Below are 23,743 nucleotides of genomic sequence, written 5' to 3'. Positions count from 1 at the left end.
TGCCCCTTCTACAAATTTCTCCCAAGGTAACCAAAATTACAGTAGCATATTAACGACTCTCACTCAACATCAAGCATTTGGCGGCATCTACTGGGTAAGTTTAGAAATGACAAGCAAGTAAGTCTCAGCAATGTTCAATGAGTGTTGCAATGAATGAACGTAGTGAACAGAGGAAAACCCGTTTTCTGCCTACATAAATTTTACTTTATCTGGATTACTTATTAATGTACCACGGTACACAAGCCGTACATTAACATTAATAAAGGTGTGGGAATGTCCCTGCAATTAATCTACGTGTAGGGATCCGCAAAAATGAGAAAAGCATAAAAAAATCTGTTATATTAAATGGCAATATTATGATTAAAATGGAAATTAACTGGGTCACCGACTCTTCATCGACTGTAATGGAATATAAATTTGCAAAAGCTTCTATTTAATTTTTTTTATAGACATTGCCTATTATTTTATCGGTGCTTTACATCTTCAAAAAAATCTTTCAAAAATCGCAAAATTAAAAATTTACAAAATTCACTTAAGAAGTAAATGAGAACATGAAAAGTAAACGCAAAATAAATAGGAAAGGTATGTATTTTATTTTCTTTTTCGTTTTCTTTTTCAATTTCAATTTCAATTTCCTTTTTCAATTTCGTTTCCTGTCATGATGGCGCTTCACACAGATATGAGGTTATTATGTTATGATTGAAGAAAAAAAAAACTCGGAGACAATCACTCCAGGCGCATATCCGATGATCGCGTTTGTGTCGGTTCATTTGCAGACCATTTTCACTGTACACGCCACAAAGGTGACAAGGCTTGCAATTCTTCCCGGTCCACGAGGTGGCACTGACAATCATATGTCACTCGGTACGCCAGTATGTAGACCTATAGGCTATCATACACGATGAACCAAAATTCTAATAATGAAATGAACGACCAAAATGGTAGAATTTGCCAAATAGTCAAATGAGAAATAACTAAACGAATGTGACAAAGACTCATAGCTTGGGACCATGTCTGTTAACTCACGATTAGCCTGCCTGTGGCATTGAACGATTCGTCCATGAACGATCACCCAATCGATGCATCAGGCCTGCTCTCTGGCATCATAATCGATTGCAGTGGTCTAGCGTCACATGCCTTGTTTTGGGAAAGATGGCTGAGGAAGGCAAAGAGTCGGACGCGACAGCTGGCGAGTGCGACAGGAGCGAGGACGATGCACAGGCGCTGGAAGGTGCATCAGAAAGCAAAACCTCCAGCGACGAAGAAGGAGTCAAGGACAAGCAGACACCGAACAGTACCTGGTCAGCGCCCATTCTGTCGCTGGCCCGGAAAGCTTCCGAGACCCTGAGCAGCGGGGTCAGCTACGGGACCGCTTTGAGAAACGCCACTTCGGTTTCCGTGGGCTTACCGACCAAGCAGACTACCGAGGATGATGACGGCACCGTCGGCAACCTTCCAGGTAGCGACTAACCGCCGCGTTATGTCTAACTGGGCCGACTGACTGGCGTAATAACCACCGCCTGTCATTGTCTCGTGAGACGGTGCGCGCCTGCTACTTCCACATTTTGTTTATGATCTGTATTTAAAACGTTAACAGCTCAAATCAACTGATTAAAGAGCTAAATATATGAAACACGCGATGTTATGGGTGATCTGTAGCCTAGTTAATGCCTTCAAACGATGTCCTGCTGTAATGGCTGTGTAACTAGTAGTGTTCCCGGAAAATACGCGTCAATATAACTATTCTGACGTTAATAAGAGTGGGAATCTCAAATTCGGTCCTGTGGATTCTCTGTACAGTTTAGTAGTCATTTGGCAGTCGGATTAAGCTGTAGAAATGTACACATAGTAAGCTAAAACCAAGAGACTTAGCAAGAGACTAAGTTACAATAATGTAAACACCTCCCTCTGTTGTCAATGACGTGTATTTTTTCCCCAACAGTATCTGCAACAGCTTTTCAGTCTATGTTTAACAACACACTTGCTGGGATTTTGCATTACCTCCAGAATGCTATTCTGCTAAATTGGTGAGAGAAGTGAATTTGAGAATTAACTGCAGCTATTCACTAATATTAGATAATAGGCTATTATTACTAATATTAATATTTCATTGCTGGATATTATGACGTGTAGTACAGACGCAGACCATCTATGTTTATGAAATACGGTGAACATTTGACAAATATAAAATTATGAGTTGTGTTTTGGTCAGAGATTATCGGGGTTCATGTTTTCATAAGACGATCTGGAATGCATTAGCCTAAACCCGGAGAGTAACTGTGCGGCGCCGGCTGTACTTCTGCCTTGTCATTTGTGCCGCGCGCGCGGAACGGGAGTAGCCTCGGGGAAGGACCCGATGGCGGTGGAGCGGTCCAATCTGCTGAGCATGATGAAGCTGAGCGTCAAGGTTCTGATCCAGTCGTCGCTGAGCCTGGGCCGCTCGCTGGACTCGGAATACCCGCCTCTCCAGCAGTTCTTCGTGGTTCTGGAACATTGCCTGAAGCACGGGCTCAAAGGTGAGATAAAAAATTTTTAAAAACGAGAGGACAGGACTCTGAATTTGTTCCGGTTTTTTCCGGTCACCTGAAAGCTGGCATTCCATGACTCTCTTGTCCCGTATTTTATCAGTCGATGGTATATTGGGACTTTTGTGTTGAAGCGGCCATATGCCCTATGGAACTTTGCCTGGCGTGTTGTAGCTTAAACAAATCAGAAATTGAAGTATCAAAGTATAGAAGCCAGTGTGCTTTTCCCCGAGTTTACTGACCTGTGCAGTGATTCTCATGTGTCTGTCTGTCTGTGTTTTCTTGGTGTGATGTGTCTGTCTGTCTGTCTTCCTCCTGGCAGTTAGGAAATCCTTCATAGGGCAGAGTAAGTCCATTTGGGGACCTCTGGAGCTTGTGGAGAAGCTGTGCCCTGAATCATCCAACATCGCCACCAGCGCACGGGACCTCCCAGGGATCAAGTGAGCCCCCCCACGTCCCTCTCTGTGCCCCCCCCCCCCAAGGCTACGTAATGTGTTATCCAGTTTTTGAGTGAGGGAGGGGCTGAGCTGGTTCTTGGTTTTGAGTGATGTTGTCTAGTGAGTGAAGCTCTGATTGGTGGATGATGTTCTGCATCGTTTCAGCACAGCAATATCAGTGTGTTTGTGACATCTCTCTGTACGCCCCCCCCCCCCAAACCTCCTTTCTCAGGACCGGGCTGGGGAGGGGCCGGGCGTGGCTACACCTGGCCCTCATGCAGAAGAAGGTGGCCGACTACCTGAAAACCCTCCTGGACAGACGGGACCTGCTCAGGTGGGCGGTGGGCCTGGACATGTCTGGGAGTCTGTTATACAGGCATTCAAACACAGAGTGAACCCTAAAGGGAGATTGGAATAGAATAGAAAGAATAGAGGGATTAAAACATGTTAAAAATGTGTGTATCAAAGAAATCAATTTGATATACTGTCACTCTTTCTCTTTGCCACTCCTTTCTCCCTCTGTCCATTCATCTCTCTTCCTCGGTACCCCCTTTCTCCCTCTCTTTCTCTCAACCTACGTCTCCCTTCTGGTTCTCTCTCATTCTCCCTCTCCTTTCTCCTCCTTTGCGCTCGCTCTCTCTCTCTCAGTGAGTTCTACGAGCCGGGGGCGCTCATGATGCAGGAGGAAGGGACCGTGATCGTGGGGATGCTGGTGGGGCTCAACGTCATCGACGCCAACCTGTGCGTGAAGGGGGAGGACCTGGACTCCCAGGTGAGCCGCCCGCAGGCGTGTCCGTTCGCCGCTCGTCCACCAACCGCCTGCAAGCTGCGTGTCCGCGTGTCTGTGTGTCTGTGTGTCTGTGTCCGTGTGTCCGTGTGTTCGTGTCTGTGTGTCTGTATGTCCATGTGTCCGTGTGTCCGTGTGTCTGTGTGTCTGTGTGTGTCTGTGTGTCTGTGTCTGTGTGCTCGTGTCGTGTGTCCTTTTGTGTCCGTGTGTCTGTGTCTGGCTGTGTGTCCGTGTGTGTGTATGTCCGTGTGTCTGTGTGTCTGTGTGTCTGTGTGTCTGTGTGTGTGTGTGTGTCTGTGTCTGTGTGTGTCTGTGTCTGTGTGTGTGTCTGTGTCCGTGTCTGTGTGTGTCTGTGTCTGTGTGTGTGTCCGGGCTGTGGCGGGATCTGACCCATGGCGGTGTCTCTCCGTGTGTCCCGCTAGGTGGGCGTCATCGACTTCTCCCTCTACCTGAAGGACCCCCAGGGCACCGAGACCCAGAAGGAGTGAGCGCCTCCTCCGTTTCTCCTCCCTTCTTTCTGCACTTCTCTTTTCTTTCCGTCCGACGCTTTCTCTAACTCCCTCCCCCTGTGTCTGCCAGTGACGGGAAGATGACCGCCATTCTGGATCAGAAGCACTACATCGAGGAGCTGAACAGACACCTGAGGTAAGGTGCACACACACACACACACTCACACACACTCTCATACATACACACTCACACACACACTCAGGAGGCGACATAGCTCAGGAGGTAAGAGCGGTCGGAGGGTTGCCGGTTCGATCCCCCGCCATGGGCATGTTGAAGTGTGCCACTGCAGCTCTGGTGATGCGAGGCATCAAATGTAAAGCGCTTTGGATAAAAGCGCTACATAAATGCAGTCCATTTACCATTTACCACTCTCCTGTACAGCAGCAGACTCTTTTCTGCATGTGTTGGTCTGTCTGTCTCCTGACGCTGTCCGTCTGTCTCCACAGCTGTACGGTGACAGACCTGCAAGCTAAGATGGACTCTCTAGAAAAGACAAACTCTAAGCTGGTAGAGGAGGTGAGGCCTCTGCACCCCTCCCTGTGTACACAGAGGCCTGTGTTTAATTTGTACAGTGTGTGTGTGTCTGTGTGTGTGTCTGTTTGTTTGCGAGTTTATGTGTGTGTATGTGTATTTGTGTGTGTCTGTGTATGTGTGGTCTGTATGTGTTTCTGTATGTGTGTGTGTGTGTGTGGTCTGTATTTGTTTCTGCATGTGTGTGTGTGTGTGAGTTTGTAGTCTGTGTGGCATATCTCATTCACACACTTCTTACCGTGCGCTCTGGTCAGCTGACTGCAGCGACAGACCGGATTAACTCTCTGCGGGAGGAGCAGGATCAGCTTAAACAGGAGAACATGACCATCCTACAGTGCAGCAAGAAGAAGGAGGAGGTGAGCTCACACACAGTCATACACACACACACACATACACACACATGCAGAAACGCGCCCACACACACACAGTACCTGTACCTGCTGTACCAGGTGTGCTCTACCTGTCCCCCAGGTGTCTCGGCAGGACAGCGAGGTGGAGTTGGAGACGTACAGGCAGTCCCGGCAGGGTCTGGACGAGATGTATAACGAGGTGTGGAAGCAGTACAAGGAGGAGAAACGCATTCGACAGGTCAGACATCGCCTGTGTCCTTCTCTCCTTTACTGATTTATAACATGGCCTGTGTCCTTCTCTCCTTTACTGATTTATAACATGGTCTGTGTCCTTCTCTCCTTTACTGATTTATAACATCGCCTGTGTCCTTCTCTCCTTTACTGATTTATAACATCGCCTGTGTCCTTCTCTCCTTTACTGATTTATAACATGGCCTGTGTCCTTCTCTCCTTTACTGATTTATGACATGGTCTGTGTCATTCTCTCCTTTACTGATTTATAACATGGCCTCAGTCCTTCTTTTTTTTTTTTTTTTTTTTTTTTCCTCCTTTACTTATTCATAACATCGCCTGTGTCCTTCTCTACTTTAATGATTTATAACATCGCCTCGGTCCTTCTCTCCTTTAGTGATTCATAACATGGCCTCCGTCTTTCTCTCCTTTACTGATTTATAACATGGCCTCTGTCCTTCTCTCCTTTACTGATTTATAACATGGCCTCCATCCTTCTCTCCTTTACTGATTTCCATCGCTCCTGTGCTTCTGTCTGAGTTATACTCCCAAGCTTTGTGCTGTTAGCTGTTTAATTATTTATGTGGAACAGTTGTGTGTGTGTGTGTTCATTTTATTGTTGTTGTTCCTGTTTGTAGTATTAGCACCTGTTACAGTTGTTAGGGTTATTATTTGTCATTGCCTTTATTGTTGTTATTGTTGGCAAAGTTATAGTGAAGCACAGCTTTTGATATTCATCTGTGATCATGTTATGTAGCATTTTTCAGTCGAGCATTTTGTAAATTTTTGTTTATGCATGTGTGCCTGTGTGGGTGTGTGTGTGCTCGTGTACGGGGGTCTGTGTGTGTGGTGTGTCTGTGTGCCTGTGTGTGTGCCTGTGCGTGTGTGTGTGTGTAGGAGCTGGAGAAGGAGCTGGAGCTGCAGGTGGGGTTAAAGCAGGAGATGGAGGTGGCCATGAAGCTGCTGGAGAAGGACACGCACGAGAAGCAGGACACCCTGGGCGCTCTCCGCCTGCAGCTCGACCAGGTCAAGACCCTCAACCTGCAGATGTTCCACAAAGCACAGGTATGCTCACCTGCACAGGACCAGGAGAGGGACTGGTCATTAGCTTGGAGAGTGATCTTGGCTGGGTGGTGACTCTCGGTCTTGGTTGGAGTGTGATGTTGGTTGCATGGTGACTTTTGGTCTTGGTTGGAGTGTGATCTTGGCTGGGGGGTGACTCTCGGTCTTGGTTGGAGTGTGATCTCGGCTGGGTGGTGACTCTCGGTCTTGGTTGGAGTGTGATCTCGGCTGGGGGGTGACTCTCGGTCTTGGTTGGAGTGTGATCTTGGCTGGGTGGTGACTCTCGGTCTTGGTTGGAGTGTGATGTTGGTTGCATGGTGACTTTTGGTCTTGGTTGGAGTGTGATCTTGGCTGGGGGGTGACTCTCGGTCTTGGTTGGAGTGTGATCTTGGCTGGGGGGTGACTCTTGGTCTTGGTTGGAGTGTGATCTTGGCTGGGGGGTGACTCTTGGTCTTGGTTGGAGTGTGATCTTGGCTGGGTGGTGACTCTTGGTCTTGGTTGGAGTGTGATCTTGGCTGGGGGGTGACTCTCGGTCTTGGTTGGAGGGTGATCTTGGCTGGGTGGTGACTCTCGGTCTTGGTTGGAGTGTGATCTTGGCTGGGGGGTGACTCGGTCTTGGTTGGAGTGTGATCTTGGCTGGGGGGTGACTCGGTCTTGGTTGGAGTGTGATCTTGGCTGGGGGGTGACTCTCGGTCTTGGTTGGAGTGTGATGTTGGTTGCATGGTGACTTTTGGTCTTGGTTGGAGTGTGATGTTGGCTGGAGGGGTGACTCTCGGTCTTGGTTGGAGTGTGATCTTGGCTGGGGGGTGACTCTCGGTCTTGGTTGGAGTGTGATCTTGGCTGGGGGGTGACTCGGTCTTGGTTGGAGTGTGATCTTGGCTGGGGGGTGACTCTTGGTCTTGGTTGGAGTGTGATGTTGGTTGCATGGTGACTTTGGTCTTGGTTGGAGTGTGATCTTGGCTGGGGGGTGACTCTCAGTCTTGGTTGGAGTGTGATCTTGGCTGGGGGGTGACTTTTGGTCTTGGTTGGAGTGTGATCTTGGCTGGGTGGTGACTCTCGGTCTTGGTTGGAGTGTGATCTTGGCTGGGGGGTGACTCTCGGTCTTGGTTGGAGTGTGATGTTGGCTGTGGGGTGACTCTCGGTCTTGGTTGGAGTGTGATCTTGGCTGGGGGGTGACTTTTGGTCTCGGTTGGAGTGTGATCTCGGCTGTGGGGTGACTCTCGGTCTTGGTTGGAGTGTGATCTTGGCTGGGGGGTGACTTTTGGTCTCGGTTGGAGTGTGATCTCGGCTGGGGGGTGACTCTCGGTCTTGGTTGGAGTGTGATCTTGGCTGGGGGTGACTTTGGTCTCGGTTGGAGTGTGATCTTGGCTGGGGGGTGACTCTCGGTCTTGGTTGGAGTGTGATCTTGGCTGGGGGGTGACTCTTGGTCTTGGTTGGAGTGTGATGTTGGTTGCATGGTGACTTTTGGTCTTGGTTGGAGTGTGATCTTGGCTGGGGGGTGACTCTCGGTCTTGGTTGGAGTGTGATGTTGGCTGTGGGGTGACTCTCGGTCTTGGTTGGAGTGTGATCTTGGCTGGGGGGTGACTTTTGGTCTCGGTTGGAGTGTGATCTTGGCTGGGGGGTGACTCTCGGTCTTGGTTGGAGTGTGATCTTGGCTGGGGGGTGACTCTCGGTCTTGGTTGGAGGGTGATCTCGGCTCTGTGATTCTGGTCCTCAGGATACGAGCCGCGTTGTGCAGAAGAAGGAGGAGGAGGCCGCTCAGCTGGAGGAGAAGATGAACCAGATGTCTCAGACCATGAAGGAGCTGGAGGACAGGTGAGCTGCATGCCCGTCACACCTGAGAGGCAGCGCTCAGTGTTCAGGGCCTCCATGTTGAGTTCAGACGCTCCGGGCAGTGTTCAGGTTCTCCTGTGAGTCAGCGCTCCAGGCAGTGTTCAGGTTCTCCGTGTTGAGTTCAGACGCTCCGGGCAGTGTTCAGGTTCTCCGTGTTGAGATCAGACGCTCCGGGCAGTGTTCAGGTTCTCCGTGTTGAGATCAGACGCTCCGGGCAGTGTTCAGGTTCTCCATGTTGAGTTCAGACGCTCCAGGCAGTGTTCAGGTTCTCCGTGTTGAGTTCAGACGCTCCGGGCAGTGTTCAGGTTCTCCGTGTTGAGTCGATGCCGGCCTCCCGCAGGATGCAGAGCTCGGAGCAGACGCGCAGGCAGGCCCTGGCCCAGGAGCAGGAGGCCAGGCAGGAGCTGCAGGGGAGAGTGGACTCACTGCAGAGGCAGCTGAGCGAGCTGGACACCCTGAGGTACGCACACCTTACACATACACCTTATATATACATATACGCACACACACACTCACATACACACCTTACACACACACACACACTCACACACACCTTACACACACACACACACACTCACACACATACACATACACACCTTACACACACAACACACTCACACACACCTACACACACACTACAAAATCACACACCTTACACACACACACACACTCACACACACCTTACATACACATACACACCTTACACACACACACACAGACACTCACACACACCTTACACACACACACACACACACACTCACACACACCTTACACACACACTCACATACACACCTTACACACACACACACACTCACACACACCTTACACACACATACACATACACCCCTTACACACACACACAGACACTCACACACACCTTACACACACACACACACACACTCACACACACCTTACACACACACACACACACACATACAGGGGCCAGGCCGGGCCTTGGTGAGCTGCGCTCTGATTGGTTCACTCCCCTGCGCATGTCAGGCTGGGGCTGGAGTCGGACCTGCGCAGCGAGAAGGAGCAGAGGCAGCGCATGCAGCGGGAGCTGCAGCGGGAGCAGGACAACAGCGCAGAACTGCGCACGCAGCTGCAACAGCTGCAGGGTCTGCAGAAGGTCAGTCTGCGTCCGTCTGCGCAGGCGCCCAGCAGGAAGGGGGCAGTCCTGCGTCAGTGATGTCACGCAGTCAGATTTATTTGTCTTTATCACACCAGGACTGAGTGTAGACTGAGATAAAGATGCAGTGAATCTGCACAGCGAAATAGTCTGAATAAAAATGTGCGTCTGCGCAGTGTTTGTGTAGTGTGTGCTTGTGTCTGCGTCTGCGCAGCGTTAGTCACGTTTTTCTGGCGTCTGCGCAGGAGCTGCAGGAGCTGCAGCAGGAGAAGAAGCAGCTGCAGACGACGTGTGAGGAGCAGGAGCAGGCTCTGCAGGAGATGGGTCTGCACCTCAGCCAGTGAGCACTGCTCCCTCCCTCCCTCTCTCATCCCTCCCTCCCTCCCTCCCTCATCCTCTCATCCCTCCTTCATCTTGCTTCTCTCTCTCTCTCAGGTCCAAGCTGAAGATGGAGGACTTCAAGGAAGTCAACAAGGCGCTGAAGGTGAGCAGAACCCCACAGAGCAGATTCAACCCTGCAGCACACGCATGAGATCCTAACACTGTCCCTGTGTGTGTGTGTGTGTGTGTGTCTGTGTGTGTGTGTGTCTGTGTGTCTGTGTGTGTGTGTGTGTGTCTGTCTGTCTGTCTCTCTCTCTCTGTCTGTGTGTGTCTGCCTGTCTGTCTGTCTCTCTCTGTCTGTGTGTGTGTGTGTGTCTGCCTGTCTGTCTGTCTGTCTCTCTCTGTCTGTCTGCCTGTCTGTCTGTCTGTCTGTCTCTCTCTGTCTGTGTGTGTGTGTCTGCCTGTCTCTTCCTGCCTGTCTGTCTGAGTGTCTGTCTGTGTGTGTCTGTCTGTCTCTGTCTGTCTGTCTGTGTGTGTCTGCCTGTCTCTTCCTGCCTGACTGTCTGAGTGTCTGTCTGTGTCTGTCTGTCTCTGTGTGTCTATGTCTGCCTATGTCTCTTCCTGCCTGTCTGTCTGTATGTGTGTGTGTGTCTCTGTCTGTGTGTGTGTGTGTCTGTCTGTGTGTGTGTGTGTGTCTGCCTGTCTGTCTGTCTGTCTGCCTACCTGTCTGGGTCTGCCTCTGTGTGTGTGGATGTGTGTGTCTGTCTCACTCTCTCTCTCCCTTTGTCTCTCAGGGCCACGCCTGGCTGAAGGATGACGAGGCCACTCAGTGTAAGCAGTGCCAGAAGGAGTTCTCCATTGCTCGGAGGAAGGTAGGCCCCGCCCCCATCTGTGTGCAGCTGGCGATTAACCCAGAGAGACTTCAGGAACCCTGAAAAGGGTGGAGCTACAGTGAACTGTCAATTATTGACTCGTTTCAACCAATCCAATTATTTTGTTCTCCACAGCAGATAGCAATGATTGATTCAAACCAGTGAGTCATTGACAGTGTATTATTATCCCATGGCTGTCGTGTGTGTGTGTGTGTGTGTGTGTGTGTGTGTGTGTGTGTGTGTGCGTCCGTCCGTCTGTCCGTCCCACAGCGACACACTGTGACTCATGGCCTCCTCTCTGTCCCCAGCATCACTGCCGGAACTGCGGAGACATCTACTGCAGCAGCTGCTCCAGTAACGAGCTGGCCCTGCCCTCGTACCCGCGACCCGTCCGCGTCTGCGACACCTGCCACTCTCTGCTGCTGCAGAGGAGCTCGTCCACCGCGTCCTGACCTCACACTCTCATACACTAATCTACACACACTTTTATACACACACACATAAACAGTTATACACACAGACTTACATACACACACACACAAACACTTATACACACACGTACACTTATATGCACACACACACACACTTTTATACATGCACAGACATGTGCAGACACAGCCATATGCATTTGGACACACACACACGCACCTGAACACAAAACCGCAGACAGAATGTCACACACACACACACACACACACACTCAGCCTCCCTCACACCTGCGTAAATACACTCACTCTTCAGGACTGACGTCAGTCTCGGAGGTCAGATAAAGGGATGCTTTTTTTCATACAGCTTGTTTAAAATCACTCACAAACCATGGGGTCCAGTTTCAGTAGCATTGCAGTGGTCGGGGTGTAAGCCGGGGGTCGGGGTGCTTGGGGTACCTGCATTTTGTTTTGGGGATCATGCTGAATGATTAGGTGGAACATGGTTATGTTATCTGTCTCATAGCAGAGACTTGGGTTCTGATCTATTTGGGCTGGCTGTCTATGAACAGCTGGTCAGTTTGAATGCACTAAACCGGTATGAAATATTGAAATATCAATTATGCACAGCAGACGTCAGGATGCTCAAATGTAGTTTTCCTCTGAACAGCTCCTCACAGAGTTCCGAATGTGCTAGCAAAATCAGATTTGAGAAGCTGAAGAAGTCCAATTTCATGTTTGTCACAATGTAGTCTCTGTGCCTTCACAAAGTTAGTCTGTATCAGAAATTAACTTTTTTTTTTAAATTCAGTTTTCAAAAAAAAAAAGAAAAAAGGACACTAAGCATTTCAGTGAAACTTACTGGCCCTGACTTGCGTTGTCCACTTTAGTGATCATGTAGTTTTTTTAGAACACAAAACTGGCCCTTGTCCCTGCTCTTTAAATGTTGTGTTGCTTTTCCCTGGCTGTAGAGCTGATCCAGTTCTCTCCCACACTTCAGAACCCAGTTTGGATAAATAAACCTTCTGGACGGTCCTGGAGTTCAGATGCTTTTCATCAGACAACTTCAGATAAATTACCCAGAAGCACCTGAGTGTGGGACAGCTGATTACTGTAGCAACCCAGAAATTCATTTAATAAAAAATCATAACCAGTATGGCATCCTCAGAGGAAATATTTGTACATTACCAGGTAAATGTTATAGAATGTTGTCAGAATAAAAATGAATATAGATCTATGTAAAATTAATTTCAGATTTATCTGGTGAATTGTGAAGCCAGGCTGAACTAATTTAGCGAATACTAATCAATGCCGTTTTTATGAACCAATGGGCACGCTTTACCACTTTTCTATTCACGCATTTTATATATAGGAAGAACCTGTGCAGAATTTAATAAAGTCTTTCTGATTGTTTCTCAAAAGTTCGTCAGCCTCTACTTTGACAGTAAAGGAGAGAGAGAGAGAGAGAGAGAGAGAGGTTTTACTGTAACAAGTTTATTTACTCCGCAGTACAAGATTACCACAAATGAAAACGGTTTATAGGTAAGATTTCTTCCCCAAAAAGGATGAAATTATTTTGGCCAAATTGCATCTCCCCCCACCCCCCCCCCCCCTCCCCCTACCCCCATTTATTCATCTGTTTATTTTTTCTAAAAAGAAACTCAAATGCACTCTTATTCAGAGTATAAAATTTCAAATGAATGCCAAATTTCTCTCAGGTCTTCAACAGGGGCGATGAAGGATTTGTATTTCTGCTGCCAGAGAAAATAGTCGTGTCCATATCTGGAGGTGATTGAGTTCACCCTCCCCCCCCAGTGTCAGTGTGAATCACTCCAAGATGAACAGCACTACACAAAATGCACTCCGTTATTATTATTAGCATTGTTATTACATTTACAAAAAAAGTTTCCAACTGACTCCTGTGCTCAGACAGATGTGAAGTCCAACTTGTCTTCTTTACAAAAAACAAAAAAAAAATGCTGCCATCCCATTGGACAATGTGGAAAACGAAACAGAAAGGGAGAAAACCACACCCCAAAGTCTATGGCAGGAGGGGATTGAAGTAACTCCTCCACCCATCCCCCAGGTCATTAGAGCTAGGCTTGAAATCCTTGGTCCAAGAACCTTCCCACCCCCTTGCCCCCCACCACTCAAAAGTACCCCAGTCCTACATGCCCCACCCCTCCCCCATACCCAGGCCATTCATGCCCATGGAGCCACGCCCACCGCTGCCATAGTAACTGCTGCTCATTCCACTCTGATTACCTAACAGGAGAGAGAAATACACACTTTAGGACCCGAGTACACACACACACCACACCGACACAAGTACACCACCACCACACACAAAACAACAAGAAGCACTACATAGCAGACACACTAAAACTACAGTTTTAAACACACACACACAGACAGACGCAGACACACAACACAAAACCGACACACAACACACCACACCACACAGACACAGACAGACACAGACACAGACACACACACAAAACACCCACACACACACCAGACCCAACACACACACACACACACACAGACAAGACACACACACACACACACACACACAGGTACAGGTCATTTCCTGCCCCCCCCTCAGGGCAGAGCCGACACTCACTGTAGTCGCTGTACCCCCCCATGCCGCTTGCCTGTTGGCTGCTGGGCCCGTACGCTGATTGGTTGGCTGCAGAGAATAGAAAAATGTCACAAAACAAAACACGGCAAACCTTCGTAACCGGCACGACAGGTACACGAAGCATAGAGCAAGGCTACAGCTACCCTGCAATTTATGGCTACTGTGCGAGCTCACAGTAACTCCACCCATTATTGGTGATTGACAGCTCAATGTAGCTCCACCCCATATGGGTGATTGACAGCTCATTTCCAGCTCCACACATCATGGTGGAGTCATGAGACCTCGCTCTCCCGTCATAGTGGGCAGAGACTCACCCATGGCCCCGATCATCTGGCTCCCGTAGGCCCCGTTACTGCCCCCTGCTGTTGAGTTCAGGAACAGCTCCACATAACGATGCTCTGCAGGAGAGAAGAATTCAGAAATCAGACACGTCCGTCCTACCCACGGTCTAAACGCTGGAAACACAACACTCACCAAGTCAGCCGCACCTTACATTTCTCATTTCTCTCACTCTCTCACTGTCCAAAACTGAAATCATAAACATCTCAATACAAGGTTGGAGGTCTCCATCTTCTCTCTCACGTAAGCGCACACACACACACGCACACGCACACACACACCCGCACGCACCCGCACACACACCCGCGCGTACACACGCACGCACGCACACACACACACACGCACGCACCCGCACCCGCACACACACACACACACACACCCGCACACACACACACACACACGCTCTTACGCATGTTGGCCTTGTCCTTAGACATGGCCGCCACGGCGTCCTCGTGGGTGGCGAACTCCACGTCGGCCTCGCCGGTGACCCGCCCGTCCGGCCCGACCTCGATGTGCACGCGCACGGGGTTCAGCGGGGAGAAGAACTGCGGGGGGGGGGGTTAGGGTTAGGGTTAGGCAGAGCCTGTAGAGCACGTCCTTCAGAGCGTGCGGAGTGTGTGCTGGAGCGTGTGGAGTGTGTGCTGCAGGTGTGTAGAGTGTGTGGGGCGTGTGGAGTGTGTGTTGCAGGCGTGTAGAGTGTGTGGGGCGTGTGGAGTGTGTGTTGCAGGCGTGTGCTGCAGGCGTGTAGAGCGTGTGGAGTGTGTGTTGCAGGCGTGGGCTGCAGGCGTGTGGAGTGTGTGGAGTGTGTGTTGCAGGCGTGGGCTGCAGGCGTGTGGAGTGTGTGGAGCGTGTGGAGTGTGTGTTGTAAGCGTGTGTGTGTGTGCGGGTGCTGCAGGCGTGTAGAGCGTGTGGAGTGTGTGTTGTAAGCGTGTAGAGTGTGTGGAGTGTGCTGCAGGCGTGTGCTGCAGGCGTGTAGAGTGTGTGTTGTAAGCGTGTGCTGCAGGCGTGTAGAGTGTGTGGAGTGTGTGTTGTAAGCGTGTGCTGCAGTGTGTAGGGCATGTGGAGTGTGTGGGGCGTGTGGAGTGTGTGCTGCAGGCGGTCCCGCGCTGTGTCCACGCGTGTGGCGGCTGGGGGGGACTCACGTTGTAGATGTCCGTCTCGGTCGCGCGGTAAGGAAGCCCCCTCATGTGCACACAGTGGCCCGTGATGCTCTGGAAGGAGGAGCTCCCGTCGCCATAGCGCCCATCTGCCCGACCAATGGGGAAACGGGGAAAGAGGAAGAGACGCAAAGTTACGCCACATGCCGCCCAATAGAGGAGGAAGCCTCGCACCCCTAAACCCCCGGGAGCGGCGCTCACCGTAGCCCCCGCGGCGCATCCTGTCGTACGAGCCGCCGCGCGGCACGGCGCTGTAGCCCCGCCCCCCGCTGGGCCGGTCGTACGGGCCAGGCCGCTGCATGCCCACGGGCTTCCGCTGGGGCTCGTAGTGCGTGCGCACCTCCGCCCGGCTGCTCTGGAAGATCTCGATGTACCTGCGGAACGCCGAAAACGCCGCTCGTCAGGACCAAGGCGGGGTACCGGGGGCGGGGGGCGGACTCTGCCCGAGCAACAATACCAAAATACCAACGCTCTCATGGGGTAATTACTCAAATGTCCATGTCACTCTAGCTTCCCTACCAGGCCACTGCAGTCTCCTCCTGTGTGTCTTACAGAGGGCTGCTAACGCCTGGCTCCTCACAGCCTCGAATTAATATCAGGGGTGTCCCAACTAAATTTCCAGGGGGCCTGCAGTGCATGCTGGTTTTTGTAGTTTTCCTTTCAATCAGCCAATCAATGACTTAAATGAACCACTGGGGCTAGAAACACCCCAAAAACTAGCAGACACTGCAGGCCTCCAGGACCGTTATACAATGAATAGTGAAATGAGCTCATTGGACTGTGTACACGTTAAATACTGAGCAACTAGCAAGGATGAAAAAAAAAAACAAATCAAAACTACAGATACCAAACACAGACTGTTTTCCTATTGGTCATCATGTTTGAAAACATGGTATGCTGTGAATAACCTCTCTTATGGTTACCTGTTAGCGCCTAAGCACTGGTGACACCGTGTGTCGGTGCCAGCAGACAGTTCGGCCTGACCCACCTGCATTGTCACCTGTGACCGTGTGACCAGTGTCTCCATGAAGAGTGGCATTCTGGGAACTTAACACCTCTGTAGTTCCTGTGTGTGTGCCTCAGGTTTAGTGCTGAGCGATCACCCCCCACCCCACCCCCCAAACCCCCTTCTGGGACCCCAAATATCTAGTAACCTTATGTTGTAGGTTTATGCACAAACTGCTGATAACCTTATATCAGTCCTCTCCACCCACACATAACCTTCAAAGTTAAGTGATTAGAACGCTCTTAACTGAACATTCTAATGCTGATGTCACAATCACTACCAAGAACGACGACTTAGAATTTTGGGGAAAAACTAAAATAGAAAAAAAGACATTTAAAAAAAAAACAAAAACATTTTACTCAAATACAGAGCACCTGAACCCCCCGATCACTCAGCACTAATCTGAGTATCTATGTTCTGACTGGCTTGGTGTTTCAGTGAATATAAAACGTTTCGTACTCTCCCAAAAGACTGTGAATGCCCATGCTACTCACATGTACATAACTGTACATGTGTGCATTCACACACAAACATACACGTGTGTGTGTGTGTGTGTGTGTGTGTGTGTGTGTGTGTGTACAGGTCAGTATGTGTTTGTAAATGCCCTCTAAATTCCATGTGCTGGATTGAGGATCAATTCAATTTTGGAAACAAATTAAAATTTAATTAATGAATTGAATAAAATCTTGAGAGAACATGATGGGCACTCTCCCCAAATTTGTGAAATTGAATTTCAACTCCGAGGTTGCAGGTTTGATTCCCATGTGGGGGCACTGCCGCTGTACCCCTGAGGAAACTTCAGTAAACATCCAGTACTGCACAAACAGACTGTATGTGAGAGTGTACGCTGTGTACATCGCTCTGAATTAGAGCCTCTGCTTAATGCCTGTGTGTGAATGTAAATGCAGGTCTGTTTTTGTTGTTGTTTGTTGTTTCGTAGGTGAACACCATAAGAAGAGCGACTTATTCAGCCAACCAACCAGCCCCACCTGTGCCCTATCCTTTCCTTGTGTTTCTTTAGAGCCTTTTCGGCTATATCCTGAGACGCAAACTGCACGAAGGCCTCCCCCGAACTCCTCCCCTGGAAGTCCACCGGCAATGTAATCCCATTTGGCACGATTTCCAACCCTTCAACCCAAGGACAGATAACCCCAGCAGGGGACAAATTAAATCACATGCCCAGTCACATCGCTTCCTCTTTCTCTAACGTCTGCTGTTACAAAAAAAAAAAAAAAAAAAGAAAATTAAGAATTAAAAAAAAAAAAGAAATTAAAAATGAAATTCAAACTCTACGAATCATACATACCATTGCTCTCTCTGCAGACCGTTTACTTGGCCCGATTTACTAAGCCCTTTAGCACGCGCAAAACTAACAACACAACCAATGATTGGTGCAAAACAAATACCGTGCACCAATCACTGGTCATGCTGTTGGTTTTGCTTGTGCTAAATGCTTTCGCTAAAGGTCTCAGTAAATCGGGCCTTTAGTCTTTACTGCATTAGCGGGAACATTAATGAGAAGATTTGCAGTATGAATTACATACAGAACATACATTCTATCTGTATCTACGCAGGATAAGAGAGTGAGATGGAGGTAGCCCCCAGTTACACTGAAGAGGGACAAGGGGACCAAGATGCGCAGAGAACTTTAGTGAGGGGGGGTGGCTGAGATAGGATATGATGTCACAAGTGGGTGTGGCAAAGGGGCAGGGGAAAGGTGAAAGGTCAAGACCCAACATTTGCATCTTATGCACAGCTACCCCAGCTCCAGCATGAAGTGACAGACTGGCATAAATCTCTGACCACATCCACGGCTATCGGACACGTATGCAAGACGCCAAAAACATGATTCAGGGTTCAATTCCAGGAAGTGCAAAGGCCATGGGGTCAGGGGTCAGAGAGGGGCTGCTTGCGCCTCAGGTATGAAAAACACGGGGTCTGTTTCTGAATCATGAATGGACCGGAAAGAAAGGTGAATGATATGCCTGCGCTCAGAAGAACAGAAGCCTCCCTCAACCACGTTTCCAACAGGAAGTGAGCTTCGGGAGTACAGAGAGGCAGAGGAAGGGGCGGAGCCTCACCGGAGAAGAACTGGACGATCTCCTCCTTGCTGCAGCCGAAGGGCAGGCCGCGCATTCGGACCAGGCCGTCCCCCCCCGTCTCGGGGCAGTTCGGACCCGTGTGCTTCAGGACCCAGTCCATCTCCACGCTGTTGGATTTGAACACTGCGGGGGGGGGGGGGCAGAGACGCAGGCGGATTAACACGCTGAGGGGGCCAAACCCCCCCACCGACATCAGGTTCTCTCACACTCCCCACACTTACTATCACACACACTCTCTCACACTCCCCACACTTACTATCACACACACTCTCTCACACTCCCCACACTCCCCACACTTACTATCACACACACTCTCTCTCTCTCACACACACACACTCATCACCTTCCTACACAGCCACACACTCTCTCTCTCACACACCGCACACACACTCGCCCTCCTCTCTCTCTCACACACACACACCCTCTCTCTCTCACACAAGCACACACACTCTCTCTCTCACACACACACTCACCTTCCACATATCTGTGTCCCATGGTTTCTCTGTCCTTCTTGACGGCGATCTTCAGGTCGTCGTCCGACTCCAGCTCGACGAAGGCCTCGCCGCTCGGGCGGCCCTCCCGCGTGTACGTGAAGTGGATCCCCGAGGAGCCGTTAGCGATTTTGCAGTCTGGAACACAATTACCGCCGTGCGTGTGAAGGAGGACCGGCACGAGTTCATACTTATCTGCTTAACTTGGCTCACAAATAGGTGCAGGCATGAATTCCATGGTAAAAAGGGATGCACCCTCCCAGAAGGGAAACTCTAAAACTTTTGTTGGTACCATTGTGTGGACCAACTAGATTCCCCCATCAGCAAAAAGGCAATAAAAAGCTTTCAGATCCACCAAAAAAGATCTGCAATGTGACGGCTGCAAGTCTTACCTGAGAAAAACCTCTGAACTTCGTCCACCGAGCAGGACCACGGTAGGCCACGCACGCGCACCACAAACCCTTCTCCGTCAGACATCGTTAGTACTGCACAGACGGCTCCCAGTAGCTGCGTAAACACAAAAATCTCAATTCATGACTAATGCACTCATAATCCATCCCTAAATTTACCGAAGTTAAACAGCGTCAAACAGGAAGCCACAGCCTTGGACAAACTGGACAAAATCCGTACTCGGTCATCACCTGCGCATCCGAAACTACCAGAAAATATTTTACCGTTGAGAACATTGAGCCACATTATCATCATAAAATCCTTTACTGCTGCATAATATTATGCACTATAAATTGTTTCAAAACATGAACAGACTTATGTCAAATCTTTGATCACGTTTTTCTGAGTGTTTAAATAAATTTTACCAAATAACTTAGGAGTCAACTATCAACTATCAATCATGTTAACCAGATTGTGAAACTTTGAACATTGCTGTTTGTCTGCTTTTATAGTATGTTAAATGTTGAAATTTTGTTGTGTCTGTAATCGACTGCTGCTTTCTTGGCCAGGTCTCTCTTGAAAAAGAGATTTCTAATCTCAATGAGACTAACCTGGTTAAATAAAGGTTAAATAAAAAAGTAAATTAAAATAAACTTCATTGCAAGGTTTCCTTTTTTGCGCACTATTAACTTGCAATTTGCTATGTATATGTTAATGCATTAATCATTATTCTAACTTGCGATATATAACTACCATATATCTCAAATATTAGTATGATAACTAGAGCTCCGCAGTTCTCCAATTTTAGGACAATTTGCTCCTGAGCATTGATCTGTGCTAACTGAAAAAATTATTTAAGGGAACATCTATTAATTGGGATGCATGAGCGTGCTCCTAAATTTTTCAACCTAGAGCACGTGCGCTCCTTGGAAAAAATGTTAGTGTCGAGCTATGATAAGGAATATAGCTAACAATAACGTTACTGCAGCAATTATAGTGTATACTATCGTCAATTTAAACAAATGGGTAATACGAGCATATAAAATAAAAGATCCAGAGTGATACAACGTGTATATAAAGTCTGAAACCTGGTAATTTCCAAATCTTCACTTTGTATCGATCATATATAGGAGCTAAGTTCACAACGAAGCTTCAGTTTTGATTACCCATCTACACTACGCTAACCCAAAAACTGAGCAACACATCACTATCCTAAAACAAACAGAACGGCGCAAAATGCTCCGGTCTGTGCACTTAGCTTAGGGGAATAGATAATTTATTATTTTTAGAAACTGGCCTCATTTCAAGGGGAAATTGGGTCTAACTGACGTAACTGGCGTTTCTGCAATGAACGATACTGGCGAGCAAAGCTGGTCTAGGCTATTTGTTAACCAATTTAGCAATTTAACTTTAATGTTACGTTTTACTTGAACATCACATTTAAGTCACAATTAGCTAAATATCTAAAAGGGCAATCTCTCCTTCGAAGAGAAAAAAGAATACATTCTTATTCTAGACGATGCAATTTGTAGTCTAACGTGTGAGCTAGCAAGTCCAAGTAAGTAGCTATCCCGATACACGCGTCATTCAAAGGGCTTTCCGACATTTTAGATGGCGCCTGGACGTAGCTAGCTAGCTTTAACTGGACAGTACGCTAACGCTGTAACAACAAAACGACCCATCACAAGACGGCCATTTGTGACCAAGCGATTGTGTTCATACATGAAGACTGTGCGCTCTGTGATCGTCAAGTACAGTCACATTTTGGCAAATATTTCACATAAGACTGAACTGCAAACAAAGACGAGTAAAACGGGCCTACCGTTGTTATCGAAATGAAATTAAGGAAATACGTGACCCAGCTTTTAAACAGCTAATGTTACGGTATGCGTCTAAAAACTACACATTCTGCTTAATGATAAAATACATTTTAACAAATAACAAGACAAACATATACACAGGCCACTACCTCACCGTAGTTTATGCCTCTCGGTATCCCCTCTCGCGGTCCTGGAGGATGTGTGACTCTGCGCTCGTTTCCTGATCAGTCCCGTTGGCCACGCCCAACATATGACGTCAGCTGTTCGCGTGCATGCATCAGCTGCAGTGCTTCGGTACGCTGAATTCCCAACCTGGATTGACACTTTCCTCCAAACGGCCTGCAGTTTTTTGGTCACTTGTGTTGGGATGCAGCGTGTAGACGTCCTTTTTCTGTTTCGTGGACATGTCAACGTGGCAAATGACTCTGGCAGACTAGCTCTCCCCTGGAGAGGTGGATATGACTGGCACGTTGACAAAAGGAGTTCTGCAGCAAAAACATACTGGGCAAGAAGCACACCCTAACATCACAAAATATTTGAGAGCAAGCAATTGTTCAAATGTGTTCCATGTCTTACTTTTGGCAGTCATGCTTATAGTCAGAGGTGACAAAATGTATTACATTTTTCTGCATAAACAACATACCAAATAAAGCCAAATACTGCACCGTCCTACAAGTGCATCCTTAATTCTCGTGTTCATGATCTGAGTTAAATTATTTTCCCCGCTAGACGGCACTGTAATTCAAAGAGGATCCTTGTTTAAACGTGATCTGATCTGACCCAGCATCTGACCTAATGACGGAACAGGTTGCAATCTATCGTCATTCCACTAGATGGCAGTAAGGTAGCACTATATTATATTTTTATACGGTCTATGAACTCACAGCAAAACAAAGAAGGCTTGATGTTGTGGGTTGTTTATTACCACATTAATGAGCAGCAGAAAATAGTCTTTATTCCAACACACCCCTAATACAGTACTGTAGTGTTGACAGTTGGTAGAATATTCTTTTTTTTTTTATTTTTTTTTTTTCCATAGATTGCGTTGTTGCCGTTCTCGTTGTTAGTGTTAATCAGTTTAACCATCAGGGTCCAAGTTGAACTATGCGGTTGTTCCCTGTACTTGGACCGGTACTTCTCTCTAGGGGTTTCGTCATACTTGTTCCTGGTTATGGTTATACACTTTGTTGTACGTCGCTCTGGATAAGAGTGTCTGCCAAATGCCTGTAATGTAATGTAATGTAATATTCACACTGTGATCCGGGTACATAAATATTTACTGTGGAGAGTCGGTCTATGACTCAGAGGTCACCTTTGACACAGAGAAAATACATTGCCATTCAAAAGGACGTACCTCATTCAACAGATCGGGATCTCATTCAGCTGCTAATTAGTGGAATCAGGTGTGCCGAATTAGGGTTGAAATGAAAACCTGCAGGATGTTGAGCTCCAGGAGCCAGGGTGGGCAGCACTGTCATAGAGGGAGCACCTCACAAGAATCAGAGCAGTGGGTGCATGGCTCCGGTCCTGGAGGGCCGATCCGCGTTCTGGTTCATGCTCCAACCAATCACCGAAATTTTTGTTTCCTGACAGCTCTGTAAACTATGCTGGTTCACTCCTGTACTTAAGCACAGTAGAATCTATCGGATACTCTTGCAGTCTGGCTGTACCTGGTGTTTATACAAATGTCAGGTCAAGATGTGATTGAGCTAATTAATTAATTAAGAACAGAATCTGGCACAAAATCCTGAAACAGATTAGCCATTGTATCGGTCAGGCAGTACCATACAGCCAAATATTAGCTGATGTACAAGTGCAAGTAAACATTCCCCAAAACAAGTCAAGGAGTTTATACTCAGCTTGCTTGCAGGTTAGCTTAACCTGATTCGCTCCTGGCCAGACGGCTTATATCAGTGCAAATATTGTGGTCATGTGTTGGGTGTGGCCAGCTGTGCCGGTCCAGAAATGACTACGCAGCCCAGACTAACATCAGCCAGAACCGTGAGGGATGTAGAGAAGCACACAAAAAATGCATGAAATTAAAATGCAGGGAATAACCCTGTTTGGTTCCTTTTTAAACACAATGGAGCAATGCACTGTAGGATTGCTGCCTGTCTGAAGACTTCTTTTGAAGGGGTTTCGTTACTGTTCTCGGTATGCAGAGGTGGGTTTTCACAGACCCCGATTTCACTGAAACAGAAGACATTCGGTGTAATGTGAAAAAATTATTTGAAATGAACCACAATGAAAACCACATGTCTATTAACAAGAACAGTTAATGAGGCCTCAGCTATTTTGAAAACAAATAACAACACATTTAAGCAGCTCAGCGAAAGGAACCAAGTAAAAAAAGAAGTCAGCCTCACAGCTCAAAGACAGGAAGCAACAGTACCGATGCCCTTGGACACAGGTAAGGTTGTAAGAGGGGTCTATTCTGCCAGCCCAAGAAGTTATGCGAGGACATTGCTATTGTTCTTACTGTACATGCGATGCACTTAACATGGATTACCCTCTGAAATGTTGTATACGTATATCCAGGTATACATAAAATCAAACTATATTATGCAATTATAGGCTTACATAATTTGTAGTCAACATCATGTACTTTGCTGAATGTATTCATGATTGGTCACATGACTTCACCCTGACTGACAGGCTTGAGGGTTTATTGTTGCCGCACACACACACACACACACACACACACACACTATTACTGCGTATAACAGATAACGTTTTGTGTGTTTGTCACACTCTGGGATAACACAATTTCCAAATGTCTCTATG

The 23,743-nt window shown here is 48.1% G+C and overlaps 2 protein-coding genes across 4 annotated transcripts; one reads left to right on the top strand and one right to left on the bottom strand.

Annotated features, from left to right (window-relative positions):
- Positions 1-1,111: 1,111 nt before the first annotated feature.
- On the top strand, positions 1,112-12,434 carry rufy1 (RUN and FYVE domain containing 1). Its single transcript, XM_064325347.1, has 18 exons — positions 1,112-1,459; positions 2,340-2,516; positions 2,848-2,965; positions 3,195-3,296; positions 3,611-3,734; positions 4,172-4,233; positions 4,329-4,394; positions 4,706-4,775; positions 5,045-5,146; positions 5,262-5,378; positions 6,269-6,436; positions 8,151-8,248; positions 8,607-8,726; positions 9,266-9,395; positions 9,641-9,735; positions 9,831-9,879; positions 10,511-10,588; positions 10,897-12,434. Exons 1-18 carry the CDS (start codon positions 1,153-1,155, stop codon positions 11,038-11,040), a joined length of 2,127 nt encoding a protein of 708 aa, XP_064181417.1. The 5' UTR covers positions 1,112-1,152; the 3' UTR covers positions 11,041-12,434.
- Positions 12,435-13,120: 686 nt separating this feature from the next.
- On the bottom strand, positions 13,121-21,260 carry LOC135249790 (heterogeneous nuclear ribonucleoprotein H-like). 3 transcript variants are annotated; one of them, XM_064325348.1, is made up of 11 exons: positions 21,114-21,260; positions 19,142-19,256; positions 18,732-18,887; positions 18,238-18,381; positions 17,146-17,284; positions 15,352-15,524; positions 15,136-15,239; positions 14,403-14,538; positions 13,969-14,052; positions 13,637-13,702; positions 13,121-13,278 (listed from the first exon to the last, which is right to left on the bottom strand). In XM_064325348.1, the coding sequence occupies exons 2-11, from the start codon at positions 19,224-19,226 to the stop codon at positions 13,181-13,183; spliced, it is 1,185 nt and encodes a 394-aa protein (XP_064181418.1). In that variant the 5' UTR covers positions 19,227-19,256; positions 21,114-21,260; the 3' UTR covers positions 13,121-13,180. The 3 variants fall into 3 exon arrangements, with proteins under 3 accessions (XP_064181418.1, XP_064181419.1, XP_064181420.1); XM_064325349.1 differs by having other exon boundaries at positions 21,109-21,252; XM_064325350.1 differs by having other exon boundaries at positions 13,180-13,278; positions 13,633-13,702.
- Positions 21,261-23,743: the final 2,483 nt, after the last annotated feature.

This window comes from Anguilla rostrata, chromosome 3 (genome assembly GCF_018555375.3).
Source record: "Anguilla rostrata isolate EN2019 chromosome 3, ASM1855537v3, whole genome shotgun sequence".
Classification (NCBI taxonomy): Eukaryota; Metazoa; Chordata; class Actinopteri; order Anguilliformes; family Anguillidae; genus Anguilla; species Anguilla rostrata.
Note: the sequence above shows the minus strand (reverse complement) of the source record. Positions and strands in the feature narration are given on the sequence as shown.